General features: G+C 38.8%; 1 protein-coding gene across 1 annotated transcript in view; it reads left to right on the top strand.

The window, feature by feature from the left end:
- The window catches only part of chb (CLIP-associating protein), a 1,004,436-nt gene that overhangs the window by 723,078 nt on the left and 265,221 nt on the right, over positions 1-16,137 (top strand). Inside the window, exon 23 of the mRNA XM_090388867.1 lies at positions 7,494-7,664. Within this exon, the coding sequence (XP_090244993.1) occupies positions 7,494-7,664 (171 nt within the window). The remainder of the gene's footprint in view (positions 1-7,493; positions 7,665-16,137) is intronic.

The raw sequence follows: 16,137 nt of genomic DNA, 5'->3' as shown, positions 1-16,137 counted from the left end.
TCCCCTGTAATTTGAATTTATAGTCCCTAACTTATGGAATTCTTTATAACAGTAAAAATTTCAACTTCATTTTACTAATGCCCTCTTAGGTGTCCTCTTAGGTTGCCATGCTCTGTAGCCCATATAGTTGAAGTCTTACTGCATATAGTTGCCTTCTGCTGATCTCACCTTGCGAGTTGGTCCCTATTTTGACCCTTATGGTATTGTGGTGAAATGTGTTCACCTTTGCCGAAATCTTGAATCATATAAAAAATATAAATAAATTTTCAGAATCTTCTCTTCATTCCTATTTACTTATTACAATGGTGAAGTGAAAGCGACCAAATGAAAGCGCAGGTGGTGGCTGGGCTAGGAAACAAAACAAAACAAAATTGATTTTGAAATGAAGATGATCAAGAAGTACAAATCTGGGCAAAGTCTGTCATCTATTGCACGGGAATTAGGTCTCGCTGCTTCTACAGTGAATGCAATGCTATTTTAAGGGACAGTGTGTATAAAAGAACATGTTAAAGGATCAACACTCTTATTATCAACAGTGTTCAGATGCCATATCGAAGATGGAAAAGCTATTAATAATATGGATGGAAAATAAGATTCAGTAGCAAATGCCCCCTGAGTCTAATGGCCATTCAAGCAAAAGCAAGAAGTGTTTATGAAGACATTTAGGATAAGTACGGCAAACCCCAAGCCAAGTTTCTGGCAAGCATCATGCTGGTTTCCAAAACATTAAAGTATGCAGTCTTACAATGGGATTATGATCTCCCTATTATTGTAGGATATTGTTCAATAAATCCTTGATAGGACACCATGGGCTTTTTCCGGTCCATTCCAGTCCATCTGTTTACACTGCTCAGAGAACTTAATATCTGCCAATATCATAGATTACGGTTGCTCTTTTTCCTGTGTTCATAGCTGTTGTGAGCTTCAGTAGTTTTCTTCTGCACTCTGTAACTTTCTTATGCTATCTTTTTCTGCTCTATTAGATTTGACAGCTCCGTATTCAACCACTTCAGCATTGTTCTTGTGCTGTATTTTCTTAGTAGTATATATAGGTTTGTCACTTTGTAATTATTGCTTTAACCATATTCCATAATTCTAATGTATTTGCCCACCTTCTGCTCTTCACCCAGTTAATAGATGCCACGTACTGCCTTGAACTGCCATAGTCCCCTTTTCTGAAACTAAAACCTGTACCTTTTATTGCTGCAACGTCTTTCTTCATCTTCCAACTGATGATTGCACGATCACCATATGCCAATGGTTCTTGTGTTTTAAGCCCTGTGATGTCATGTAATTTGTGAGTAATGATGAAGTCAAGAATATTCTCACCCCTAGTATTATCTCTGACATACTGCTATAAATAATAATCATCTAGTTTATTTAGAAAAAAATTTATTTTCCCCGAGGTGATTTTTCCTCTACCATAACTTGCTTGCTGTTCCATCTGCATATAGAGACTCTTGTCATATACTTCACAACCCTTTGGCCTGTAGATTACTCCCACCTCATAATACCTTTGCTTCCAATTAATTCACACCATATTACCCCAGGGGCTCACATCTGTTAAGTATGGGCTTGGCACACCCAGTGTACCGAGCTGAATATCATCATTCTGCTTCTCTCTCTCTCTCTCTCTCTCTCTCTCTCTCTCTCTCTCTCTCTCTCTCTGTGTGAGGGTAACTCATTTTTTTTTTTTTTTTTTGGACTGGTTCAGCAAAAGCCTTGGGCTTCCTTGCACCATATGGCTAATAATAATAAAAATAATAATACAGAATCTATGCTGGCAGTTGTAACTTCTGACTCAGCAAGGGCTCTTTTCACACTCAGGCTGTGATAAGCTTCTTTGATAAGAAGCATGACCTCACCACCCCGTCTACCTTCCCTGCCTTTCCTAAATACATTATACATACCATACTCATCCTTCCAATTTCCGTAGCATGTTTTTGTCAACGTTAGTTGTCCTGACCAGGGGTTCGAATTCATCCATTTTATTGACAGTACTCCTGGAATTACTATAGATAGAGTAAAGACTGAGTATTCCTCTACAATTCACAGAAATTCTATAATGCATAAGTTTCTTTAACATATATGGACCAGTGTCGTTAACAAGACTGCAGACTTTTTGCTATGGGTTGATCCTTGGTTTAACCATAATTAGTGATGAGTATTATACATACGGCCAAACACAGACATAAATGATTATGTCCATTGTTAAAGTAAATTATATATATATACAGGGTGTCTCAAAAATATTGGTACAAACGTTTAGGGGAGGTGGTTAACATCTAAAGGAATGTGAATCGCATAGGAACCCATAACCGGAAACGTCACGGGAAAGTAGTAACAGAGGCACAAGAGGCAGAAATGACACAAGACAGTAATTAGTGGCAAACATTTATTTGACATAATATTAACAATGGAATACGAGATGGATGCATTTCATGATGTTACAACAGATGCTCGAAGGTTCCACCATGAGACGCGATGCATGCGTGACACGGATGCAGCATGGATTGGCGGACACGGTCGAACACACCTGGAGTTTCTTTGACAGTAGCAGTGCAGACTAGTCTCGCCACAAGATCCATTTCTGTCTCCACAGGCAATTCATACACGATAGATTTGAGGGCCCCACAGAAAGAAATCAAGGCTCTATAAATCAGGTGAGCGTGGGGTCCCAGGCAATGGGTCCACAACGGCCAATCCATCGACGTCCAAAACACCTGTTCAAATGGTCACGAACACGCCTTCCATAATGGGCAGATGCCCCGTCATGTTGAAACCAAATGTTGCATCTCACATTTGCTGGAACATCATCAAGTAACCGTGGTAGAACTTGTTCAAGAAAGATCCGATATTTAGCGGAGTTCATGCGGGAGGGTAACAGGAATGGGCCGACTAAGCAGTCACTGGCCATCATCATCATCAGCCATTTTCAATCCACTGCAGGATGAAGGCCTCTCCAGTGACTTTCCAGTTCCTTCTGTTTTGAGCACTGGCCATCCATTTACTACCCAAAAGCTCATGAATTTCATCTATCCATCTCCGCCTTTGTCTTCCAGGTTTTCTTCTAGCTCCTCTTGGGTACCATTCTGTTATTTTCTTAGTCCATCTGTCATCATGTCTTCGAGCTATGTGTCCTGCCCAAGACTATTTTAGTTCTTTAGTTTTGATAAGAATATCCTTTACTTGAGTTTGATGCCTAATCCATTTGTTTCTCTTCTGATCTAACAGTCTGATTCCCAATATAATTCGTTCCATTCTTCACTGTGTAGTTCTCAGCTTCTCTTCCATTCTTTCGGTGAGTGCCCAAATTTCACTTCCATAAGTCATGGTGGGGAGTATACATTGGTTCATTATTTTACGTTTCAGACAAACTGGGATATTGCTCTTCAGTATGTGACTATATTTCCTGAATGCTATACATCCAAAATTTATTTTTCTCTTGACTTCTAGCCATTTATCATTATTACAGCTAATAACTTGTCCCAGATAAGTATATGACTCCACCTTTTCAATTACTGCTCCTTCAATCATTATTTCCCTTTCTGTGGCATAAGTGTTCATCATTACTTTTGTTTTAGCCATATTCATCTTTAGTCCAAAATCCTTACTAGCTGTGCATAACTGATTAAGATTTTCCTCTAATTCTTTGGAATCATGGCTTATGACCACAATGTCATCTGCAAATCGTAAATGGTTTAGGTACTCTCCGTTCACATTGACTCCTTTCTGCAACCAGTCTAACCTTTTGAAAGCTTCCTCAAGGGCAGCAGTAAACAGCTTCGGAGATATTATGTCTCCTTGTCGAACTCCCTTCTCAATTTTAAATTTCCTACTGTCTTTGTCTAGTCTAATAAAGGAGGTAACACTCTCATATATTTTCTTCAAAATCATAATATATGGGGTATCAATGCTTGTCTTTCCAGTGCCCGAACCATTGCCTTATGCTGTATGGAGTCAAATGCCAGGCATAATGGTGTTTTATATTCATTTGCTTTCTCCATTAGCTGTGATATTACGTGAAGGTGATCTATAGTTGAGAATCCTGTCCAGAAGCCAGCTTGCTCTTTCGGTTGATTCTCGTCAAGTATTCTTTCTAATCTGTTAGTAATGACCCTTGTGAACAACTTGTAGATATGGGATAACAAGCTAATTGGTCTATAATTTCCAATTTCTGATTTATCTCCTTTCTTATGCAGCAAAACTATGATTGCATTATTCCACTGCTTAGGCATCACACCTTTTCTAATGTACTTTGTGAAGAGCCTTGCCAGTTTTTGTGTTATGTCTCTTCCTCCCAATTTTAACAACTCTACAGTAACTTTATCTTCCCCCGGGGCTTTCTGATTCTTCATTTTCTTCAATGCATGTTCAACCTCATCAGGAAGAATATCGGGTATGTCGTATGTGTTGCTACTTTGCGATCCATCTTCCCCACTGCTGGCATCATTCCCCTGCTCCTTGTATAATTCTCTATAGCAGTCTTCTGCTATTTGAATTATGCCTTCTCTGCTGTTTATAAGTACACCATCGCTATTCTTCAGTTTAGTATCATTTTTCTTTCTGTATTACTGCTCATGGCTGCTGATTTAAATCCTTTGTTTTCCCTTAATGTTTGTTCTACTTTTCTTGTGTTAAATATTCTTATGTCCCCTCTGAGTTGCTTTCTAATGGCTTTGCATAACTCAATATACTCAATTTTCTCCCTGTCAGTGTTTTTCTTGCTTTTCATTTGTCTTCGGTTCATCATGACAAGTGTTTCTTGACTAATTTTTTCTTCTTTGGATTTCTGTTTCCCTATAGGTTTCTGCGTGCGTGCGTGTATAGACAGATAGGTTAGATAAGTGTATAGGTAGTGGTACTGACCTGTCAGGTGTAACTACAATGAAAAAAATTAAAAAGTGCATGAAAAATAAAATAAAATCAAAATATATAAATGGTATTTAATGCTCTTTAGGTCCTAAGATTTTAACTACACCATCAAGAGCAGGCAGCAAAAGCTAAAGGAAACACAGCTTGAAAGTCAGCTGTTTATCCTGATTATATTCTTTCGTCTTGAAATTACACTTTCTTAAAATTCAAGTAGGGCTTTTTGCTATTCATTCAATTTTTCCTCTAACTGGAATCACTGGGTTTTAATTTTAGCATAATTTTGCATTTTACAATTTCTTTACTTTAGTGTTATACTGGTTTTGTTATTTATTCCTTTTCTTTTTGATCTCTGTCGGGTCAGCTATGATGTATATGTATGCTCTCTTTGTTGTCTGCTGCATATACACTATGCTGCCACTTTATTTGGTACCCCTACCTAGTAGCGTGTTGAGCCCCCTTTAGCCTTCAAAACAGCCTGAAAACGTTGTAGGAATGGAGTACCATACAGACATGAGTGTCGCGCAGTTCCTTGAGATTTGACGGAGGTGTAGGCCTGCAGCGAACAGCCCTTTCCAGCTCATCCCAAAGATGTTCAATAGGATTGAGGTTATAACACAGAAAACAAGCACAGCATGGGGAATTGGCCTTACAGCTGAAGCTATAAGGCCAATACCCGACAACTCAACTACTTGTTCTGCCTTCGTCAGTTGTTCTCAAACATGTGCCCTCAGATCTGACATTTGTGACTTAGAGGATATAAAGTATTGACATAAATTCTTGTTAATACTTTATCTTGACCACAGCCATTTACACAAGGTGAACTCCTCGATCTCATGAGATCCTTAAATTTACCAACGGTTCCGCCGAACTTTTAGTGTTAAGACTGAAATCACAGTATACGAGGTATGCTATTAAATAGCAAGACTGTGCGTGCAGCCATTAGCACCAAGCACTACCTGTGAAGCAAAAGCACAGTAGTTGACCTTGTAGCTTTCCCTAGTTGTCTTCCAAGTCGTGCTCCAACGTACTTATTCATTTTGCAGTTAGATAGGTTTTCATTACTTTCTGTTTTTGCAGTTTGCTAGAAAAATCACAGACAAAAGAATCAAACAATGAATCAACTCAAATTTTTAACAAAACGAAAGAAAACACCAGCTGAAAATTGACTTGATACATCAAGTTTATGTGGAAGGTATTATGTCTAGACCACGGTTGTTCTTTGAATGGCATAAAAGATTTTTAGAAAGAAGGGAGAATGTGTAACACCTGGCCGTCCAGTATTCATGAAACTGATGAAAATGTGGACCAAGGACATTAGAAGTGATCATCATTTAAGCATTAAAATGGTTGTGTTAACTCAGTATGGACAAAGAAACAGACAAATTTCAACTAAAAATTTAAGCATGAGAAAATTGTGTGTGTGTGTGTGTGTGTGTGTGTGTGTGTGTGTGTGTGTGTGTGTGTGTGTGTGTGTGTGTGTGTGTGTGTGTGTGTGTGTGTGTGTGTGTGTGTGTGTGTGTGTGTGTGTGTCAATCAAGATGGTGCCAAAAAAGCAAAAAAGTTTGAATGAACATCAAAGAATGAGAAGACACCAAATTTGTAAAAAGGTTTTTCTCAAAACCTTTTCACAAACTTGGACTTTCTTAGTACTGTAATTACTTGCAATGAAAGTTGGTTATTGCAGTATGACCCAGAAACTAAATACAGTCAGTGCAACAGAAGACAAAACATTTCCCCAGATGAAAAAAAAAAGGCAAGAATATCAAAATCGAAACCCATATTTCTTACTTTCTTCGATATGTAATTATTTGGCCAAACAAAGCAAAGTACATTTTAATCATTTGCATCATCACAATTGTGTTTGCTAGCAACAATCCTTGCCTCACTCTGTAGAAATATGTTAGCTTGTCAACATATTTCTGCAGAGAACAGTGGATGGGACTGTTTCCTTGTGGGATAAACAGACTTTACAAATTTGGTGATACTGTTAGTTGGCAGAGTTATCTTGAATTGTTAGTGAGTGATTCAGTTTCTGCAGTGGGAATTCTGTTTTGGGACAATGGTTGGTGTACTTTCAACAGGATTGTGCCCCTTCAAAATTTCATTCTGGTCTGTTCACTATCAGGATAGTGAATATCTTAAATGATGGATAGCTTTTGAATAGCCCACTCCAGACCTGTTGAAAAATTACTTTTTTTTGCATAGGGATGCCCAAAGATAAAGCATACTTTTATAAACCACGAGCATTCCAGGATTTGCAGATAATGATATTTGCACAACCATATCTTGAGTTGTTGAGAAAATATGCCATTAATGTTTTCATGGTGGCAATAAATATTTTGAACAGCTAATGTAATGTCTGTAATACACCTCATTTCTGTGTATCTAACGTATTCAGAACCCTTTTTTTGTTCATGTTTAGCCTACTCAACTATTTCTGAGATAGAGCTTATCAAAGGTTTATGCATGATTTTGGCTCAACCTGTATATAATATTAAGTTAATAACACATTGTGGTCAGTTGATTGAGCAGTGTAGGCAAACTCAGCAGTATAGATAACTCAGTGGCTTTCATAGTTTATGTAAAGTAAGATGTTCACTTCTTTTTTTTCAACATAGTTCTAACCTTTACAGCAAGCAGTAGGCCAGATTCACCATCTTCTCGATTAAGTTATGCAACTTATTCTAAGATGGATGGGATGTCTCCTGGTTTATCAAAGCATAGATCATTAATTCCAACTGCCGGAGGGAAAAGCAGAGAAACAAGTCCAAGTAGGGCAGGCTATAGTGGTAAGCAAGTTTTTGTTGTTTTTTTTCCCTTCTCTTTTCTTGTTGTCCTGAATGTTTTGGAAATTTGAAATTGCTAAGAGTGGCATTCTAAGCCATGCTTAAACATTTTAGGTTTTTGAAAGAATTGTTGTTCATTATTTTATACAGAAACAAGTGATTGTTTTAGGAATCAAAATAATGCAGCATAGAAAAGTACTGCACAATAAATGCAGTACTTTTTTCAGGGTATTCAGATTATCTGATTTTGCACAAAATAGAATAAAGCAAATTCTACTAACCATTTTTGTGACACTGTTCTTTCTGTATCATTTTCCTGATTATAGTTTGTATTTAGTGTTTTCTCTTCTCAGTAAAATATCTGAGAAAGTTAAGGTATGATTTTCTTTGACTTCCACTTTTAGTTTTTCAAAAATTTTATTGATGTACAGTACTTCACAGAATTTTTGAAAAATTGAACTGAGTCAGATTATCTCGGTATACAAATGATACCAATTATCTCCTAGTGGGGAAAATTTTTTATGCTAAAAAATTGCACCAGTAGAAACATTGAAGGAGGAGATCAGCCTAGATGTATTCTCTACTTACATAAGGGCAGGGGGTCAATATGCCAAAGCCAGCGTCTCAACAGGTCATTGTCAGAAAAATAATTAACAGAGATAAACACAATTCTCATATTCAAGTTTAAACTTCAAAAACCCCTTAATACACTTCAAACAAGAAACTAGCAATAAAGAACACCAATTCTTCAAATAAAATTCAGAAGACAGGTTCCATCCACATTCTGATCAATGATGCTGCCTTTGTCAGTATGACCACTTTCCTTTCTATAGAACACTCTTGTGGATCTCATTAATTTTTCAATAGGTCATGCTCCTTTTTCCTTTTGCATGATGATGTTTTCAGTATTTAACACACTCGGATCAAGTTTGAAATAGAAACTGATGAAAATAGGGTAATGTCTTAGCATTAGTAGAGGCATATGATGCAAGAAAGCAAGCTTATTCAGCATCAGCCAAAAAAAAAAAAAAAAAAAACCCGCTCCCATTTCACCCCTCCGTTCATTCCAAATAACTGTCCAGCTCAGCCTTAAATTTATTTAGGCTATCAACTTCCACAACAAAGGATGGAAGTCTGTTCCACCAACCAACTACCCACTGACTAAAGGCAAATTTCCCCACATCTATCCTACATCTGTCTTTCCTCAATTTGAATTTATGCCCTCTCAGGTGATTACTCCGAGCAAGAGGAAGGATCCCATCAGCATTGAGCATGCTCAAACTATTCAAGGCTTTACACACCTCGCCAGATCACATCACAGGTGCCTAGTCTCCAGACACTGTAATTTGCAAAATATAGGCCTTTCTTCGTAAGAGCAACCCTTTGTTCCATTCAATAATCTTGTTGCCCTTCTCTGTACGTTCCAACAGCTCTACATCCTTCTTAAAATGAGGCCTCCAGACCTGTATACAGTACTCAAGGTGTGGCCTGACCATTGCCTTATACAAGGGGATAATCACCTCCTTATCCCTACTAGAAAAATTCCTGTTTATCATTGACAAGACACTACGAGCTAATCTTGCAGACCATCTGCACTGCTCAGAAAACTTCATATCTGCCTGCACAATTACCCCCAGCTCCTTTTCATTCTCTACCACTGTCAGTGTACCACAGAGTTGCTACGCCACTCTGGGGTTGCTGCTTCCCATATATAGTACTTTACATTTGCCACCTGGCGCCTCCGTAGCCTGGTGGGCAGGAGCAGCAGTGCGTAGCACACGCTTCTTGATTAGACCGGGGTTCGAGCCCATGACCACCAAATACGGAGGATGCGGAAAGGTCATGGAATGACCATTGCATATCCCCGGAGCAATATGGCCTTAGTTGCTAATGCTCCAAATAACAAACAAACCTCATTTGCCACCTCTCAGCCCATCTGCTGAACTTTTCTTGATCCTGTTGCAGCAGTGTACTGTCATTAGTGTCCTTAACAACCCTGACAACCTTTGTATCGTCTACAAACTTGGACATTAAGCTTGATATACCATCATCAATATCAATGATAAATACAGAAAACAACAATGGACCCAACACTGAACCTTGAGGGACTCCACTAATAACATTAGTCTACAATGAGCAGTGTCTATCGATTACCACTTTCTGTCTTCTCCCACTCAACCATCCCTTTATACAAACCAGCAATTTTCCTCCATTGCCCCACTTCTCCAATTTGTGCAACAGTATCAAAGGCCTTTCTAAGATCGAAATATATGATATCAAAGTTATTCTTTACATCCAGTTTCTTTGTGACTACATCATAGCATCCAATCAAATTTGTAATTCAAGACTTCCCCTTAACAAACCCATTCTGTGTCCAAGCTATAATTGAAGTCTTGTCTAGATGATCCTGCAGTGCTTCTTTAACCAGTGCCTCCATTAATTTTCCTGGAACAGAAATTAAACTAACAGGTCTATAATTACTTGTCGCCCTTTGATCCTCCTTTGTGAATTGGGGTCACATTTGCACATCTCCATTCCATGGGTACCTCCCCTGAGTGCAGTGAAGCTCTCATAATTATGTCTAAAGGTTTGCTTACTTCCTTTGCTGCATCCTTTAATATAACTGGATAGATCCCGTTCACCCTGGGTGCCTTTTTTTGTTTATTTTCAACAATTTCTTCTCCACTTTCCTCTCAGTTATTTCAAAATCATCTAGCTCACTGCCAGAGTTTAACTCACCTTTGGCATTCCCTTCCCTGAATAACTCCTCATGGGTGAATGTAGATGCAAAATACTCATCTAGTTCGTTAGCTTAGCCACCTGAGCAGGACCATCAACAGTTGGACCAATCTGATTCTTACCTTTCCTTCTAGAGTTTCCATAGGTAACGAGCTGTTTGTTGTTTTTTTTTTTGCATTCTTTGCCAGGGATTTCTCCTTTGCCTGCCTAATCTGCTTTGTGACTTGGTTACAGCCCATCTTATATCTATCATAGGCTTCCATGTCACCCATTAATTTATATGTATCCCATGCATTTTTCTTCTCTGCTATATGTCTCACTAGTTCATCTCACATCCATTTAGGCCTAAACCTTGAACAATATTTCTTAGTTGGTATGTAAAGCCTAGTAGCTTCTAAGATAAATTCATTGCTTGCTTCCCATTTTGAATTTGCTGTTGGTAACATCATCAGTTGGTCCCACCGTATAGAATTTAAATACTATCTCTCAGACCACCATGGTCGCCTTTATGAAAACAAAAACACTTCCCTTTATCCCTGATGGTAGTTACCTCTTTCAGTAAATCCCACTTCAGCACACTGTGATCACTGCCATCTAGTGGTTCCTTTATCTGCAGATTATTAATGCATGAAGAATCACTACTGATAATCAGATCAAAAGTATTACTCTCTCTATTTGCCTCTCAAACATGCTGATGTAGAAAACAATCATCCAATAAATCCCCAAAAGCCTTGCTAGTGTGTGAGTGACCAACCCACAAATTCCAGTCAATATCTGGGAAATTAAAATCCCCCATTATAAGACTCTCTGTTTTACTGGCCTGTTCTATTTCCCTGTACAGTTTCTTATTATATTCATCAGAGTCATTAGGCCTACAACACACTCCTCCTCTCAATTTTGATCTCCCAATTGCTTATGTCACACCAGACTTACTCGACACTGCACTGTCCAGCTGTGTGGACTGGCTTCACTTCCTTGGATTTTGTGTTTCTTAATTAATTGCATAACCCCTCCTCCCTTCCTATCCTGTCTATCCTTCCTGTACACAATGTACTCCCCAAATTCCAGTTCTACATTCCTGATATTTGTGTGACACCATGTCTCTGATATCCCAACAATAGCCGACCGGGCTAGCCGAGTGGGTAAAGTACCTGCCCGGCAACCCACAGGTCGCGGGTTCGATTCCCGCCTCGGGCTTGGATCAAAGTACTGCAAAAACCTGGGGAGGTGCAATATGGCCACAGAAGCCGATGCGCCAACAACTACCAAATCAAAAAAAAAAAAAAAAAAAAAAAATCCCCACAATATCTGTCTTTGATGTGCATTGGTGTACATGCAGGTATACACAAACCTGTTCCTATTCTTAGCTACACTATGACCGCAATGGCTCTCAGCAGTTTCTGAAATACCCTGCAGCTTGTTTTCCAGGCTGCTGCTCATTCCAATAGAAGCAGTGCAAAAATCACTTTCACTTCTGTCAGTGGCTACTGTTAATCTATTAGTCCTATGCCCCCAGTCTAGCAGTTTTCTGACCCATCTAACACTGCATCCATAGCATCAGCAAATATTCTCGCACTCTTTCTATTTAAGTGTATCCCATCCCTGTAGAAGCATTCTCTCCTGTTAACAAGTACAGACCAGGCTGAAAAAAATTCTACCCCTTGAGCCTTGCACAGTCTTTCCAGTGCCGAATTGATCGACAATGCTCTCATCATATACTTCCTCCTGTCCTGTCTGTGAACAATTGCTGACACTTTCAAATTCAACCCTAATTCACAGCTTTTTTTCAACAGTGACCTGTACTTGTTAAGTAATTCTGCCAGTCTCCTACTCTTAATATCATTAGTGCCAACATGTACAACAATATCACCCTTTGTTCCCTTAAAAGATGATATCCACTCTACAACATTATCAACCTTTGCCCCTGTCAGACATATCCTGCTCCTGTTCCACCTATCTTTTTTACTTAGCATGTGCCCCGTTTCCCCTGACAATAGAGTCATCAACAACTACAAGTTCCTGTGGGACCAGCACATTCTGCATTGGGGGTTGCCGGTGTTGTGTGATGATCAAGTGCAAGATCTGGCATTGATATGGGCAGCTGAGAGCTTGATGGGCACCTCAATTTAGATCCTTCGAGTATTTAAATTCTACAATATTATAAATTCGACAGTATTTAAATTCTATACAGTGGGACCAACTGATGATGTTACCAACAGCAAACTCAAAATGGGAAGCATTCAAGGAACTAATCTTGGAGGCTACCAGGCTTTACATACCAACTAAGAAATATTGTTCAAGGTTTAGGCCTAAACGGTTGTCAGATGAACTAATGAGACATGTGGCAGAGAAGAAAAATGCATGGGATACATACAAATTAATGGGTGACATGGAAGCCTATGATAGATATAAGTTGGTCTGTAACCAAGTCACAAAGGAGATTAGGCAGGCAATGGCAGACTCCGAAAAATCCTTGCAAAGGATGCAAAGAAAAACAGAAAAGAGTTCTTTACCTATATAAACTCAAGAAGGAAAGGGATGAATCAGATTGGTCCACTGGATATGATGGTTCAACAGTTGAGGATCCTGCTCAGGTGGCTAACAATCTAAATGAGTATTTTGCATCTACATTCACGCATGAGGAGTTATTCAGGAAGGAGAATGTTGTAGGTAAAGTAAACATTGGCAGTGAGCTGGATGATTTTGTAATAACTGAGAGGAAAGTGGAGGAGAAATTGTTGAAGATAAACATAAAAAAGGCACCTGGGGTGGATGGGATCTATCCAGTTATATTAAAGGGGGCAGCAAAGGAAGTAAGCAAACCCGTAGCCATAATTATGACAGCTTCTTTGGACTCAGGGGAGGTACCCATAGACTGGAGATGTGCAAATGTAACCCCAATTAACAAAGGAGGATCAAAGGCTGACAAAAGTAATTATAGACCTGTTAGTTTAACTTCTGTTCCAGGTAAATTAATGGAGGCACTGGTTAAAGAAGCACTGCAGGATCATCTAGACAAGAATTCAGTTATAGCTCAGACGCAGCATGGTTTTGTTAAGGGCAGGTCGTCTTGCCTGACCAATTTGATTGGATACTATGATGTAGTCACAAAAGAACTAGATGCAGGGAATAACTTTGATATTATATATTTGGATCTTAGAAAGGCTTTTGATACTGTTGCACATGGAAGACTGCTGCACAAATTGGAGCAGTGTGGCATTGGAGACAAATTGCTGCTATGGATAAGGGGTTGGTTGAGTGGCAGAAGACAGAGAGTGGTAATCAATGGACACTGCTCAACGTGGACTAATGTTATTAGTGGAGTTCCTCAGGGTTCAGTGTTGGGTCCGTTGTTGTTTTCGATGTTTATGAATGATATTGATGATGGGATATCAAGTTTAATGTCCAAGTTTGCAGATGATACAAAGGTTGGCAGGGTTGTTAAGGATACCACTGACGCTATGCTGCTGCAACAGGATCTGGAAAGGTTGAACAGATGGGCTGAGAGGTGGCAAATGAAGTTTAACATTGACAAATGTAAAGTACTACACATGGGAAACAGCAACCCCAGGGCAACGTATCAACTCTGTGGTACTACACTGACAGTGGTAGAGAATGAAAGGGACCTGGGGGTGGTTGTGCAGGCAGATATGAAGTTCTCTGAGCAGTGCAGACAGGCTGCAAGAGTAGCTCATGGTGTATTGTCAATGATATATAGGAATTTGTCTAGCAGGGATAAGGAGATGATTATTCCCTTGTATAAGGCAATGGTCAGGCCACACATAGAGTACTGTATACAGGTCTGGAGGCCTCATTTCAAGAAGGATGTAGAGCTGCTGGAATGAGTACAGAGAAGGGCAACAAGATTAGTAAATGGAACAAAGGGGTGCTCTTACGAAGAAAGGCTTAAGTTTTCCAAATTACAGTGTCTGGAGACTAGGCACCAGCGAGGTGATCTGATAGAGGTGTATAAAGCCTTGAATGGTTTGAGCATGCTCAATGCTGATGGGATTCTTCCTCTCGCTCAGAATAATCACCTGAGAGGGCATAAATTCAAATTGAGGAAAGACAGATGTAGGATAGACGTGCGGAAATTTGCCTTTAGCCAGCGGGTGGTTGGTTGGTGGAACAGACTTCCATCCCTTGTCGTGGAAGTTGATAGCCTAAATAAGTTTAAGGCTCAGCTGGACAGGTATTTTGAACGAACAGAGAAGTGAAGTGGAAGTGGGTTTTTTTTTTTTTTTTTTGCTTGATGCTGCATAAGCTTGCTTTCTTGCATCAAATGCCTCTACTAATGCTAATGCTAACAGCCTCACCAGACACTTTCACATTGTCAATTTTACAACAGTTTTTAAAATGATGAAACCAGCCTTTGCTGGCGATAAATGTTTCAGTGCTGCCAGGCTCCTCACATATTTCATCAAATAACGACTTTGCCTTGTCCAGAATTACCTCCTGTGTAACAAGAATGTTATTTTGGTTCATATCATCAACCCACAACACTAACAGTTTCTCCATTTTTATTTTTCCATTGTCTCACTGCATGAATAAATTGTTCTGGAGGATGACACACTTGTTTTCCCTGTGTGTGCGTGCGTGCTTTAATTTATCAACTTTGTTCTTGATTGTTGATACAGTAGAAGCTGCTGAACGCAAAGCGTTACACACATCCGACCAATGCTCACCAGACTCCATGTGATGATCACATCCGCTTTCTCCTTAATTGTTAGTGTTTTACACTCTTCCCCCCGGCACATAAACTGCCCTACGCTTAGAGCTCATGGTTACACAAAAATTATTATTAATGAGAAATAACACTGTATAACCCATTAACAATTGAAGGAAAATTCACAATGAAACGAACATGGCACACTGAATGTAAACAAAGAACACTGGGGGCTTACATCTGGCGAGTATGGGCTTGGCACAGCCAGGGACCTGAGCTGGATATCATCATTCTTTTCTTTCTTGGTGATTCCCTTCTACTTTTGTCTCTCTCTCTCTCTCTCTCTCTCTCTCTCTCTCTCTCTCTCTCTCAGGGTAACTTGGGAATTTTATTTATTTTTTCCTGGTGTAACATAAGCCTCAGGCTTCGTTGCACCATATGGCTATTAATAATAATAACCCTTGGCGTAGCTATCATTCCACCCACAATGCACTACAAAAAACAAAAGAAACGCTTAGTGCATGTGGTTTGTGTTGCTGCAATGTGTTACTGAATTGTGATTTTTTTCAGGTAATATTTTAAAACATTAATAAAATATTTTTATTAATGTAAAAAGTTGTAAAATGGACCATCGTAAAACAGGACCTACCTGTATTAAGATTTAGATATAATCCTTGCATCTCTAATTTCCTACCTGATTTTAGCTACTATTACAAAAAAAAAATTTCAGAGAGTAATTTTTTTTTTTTTTTTATCATATAAACTTTTAATTTAATTTGTAAACTCTATAAAATAATACATTTTCTTCTATATGTTAGTAAAAAATTATATCTGAAAAGATAGGAAACATTTACCTACAGGGAAAAAAGTAAACAAATTTACTGTACAGGAACTCCCCAACTTGCATAACACTCAACTTACAAAAATTCTACTTTACGTAGGTTTTTGCCTGCCGGTGAAAACTTAAAAAAATCCTGAAAATATTGTAATGTGAACCCAATAACACATTGGTGGATTTTTTTTTTTTTTTTGTAATTCGTTTCAAGTTCTTGGAATTTGAAAATTTTTCAA

Source organism: Mastigoproctus giganteus, chromosome 14, assembly GCF_048544385.1.
Source record: "Mastigoproctus giganteus isolate SK-2022 chromosome 14, ASM4854438v1, whole genome shotgun sequence".
Lineage (NCBI taxonomy): Eukaryota > Metazoa > Arthropoda > Arachnida > Uropygi > Thelyphonidae > Mastigoproctus > Mastigoproctus giganteus.
This window is presented reverse-complemented; position numbering and strand designations above follow the sequence as displayed.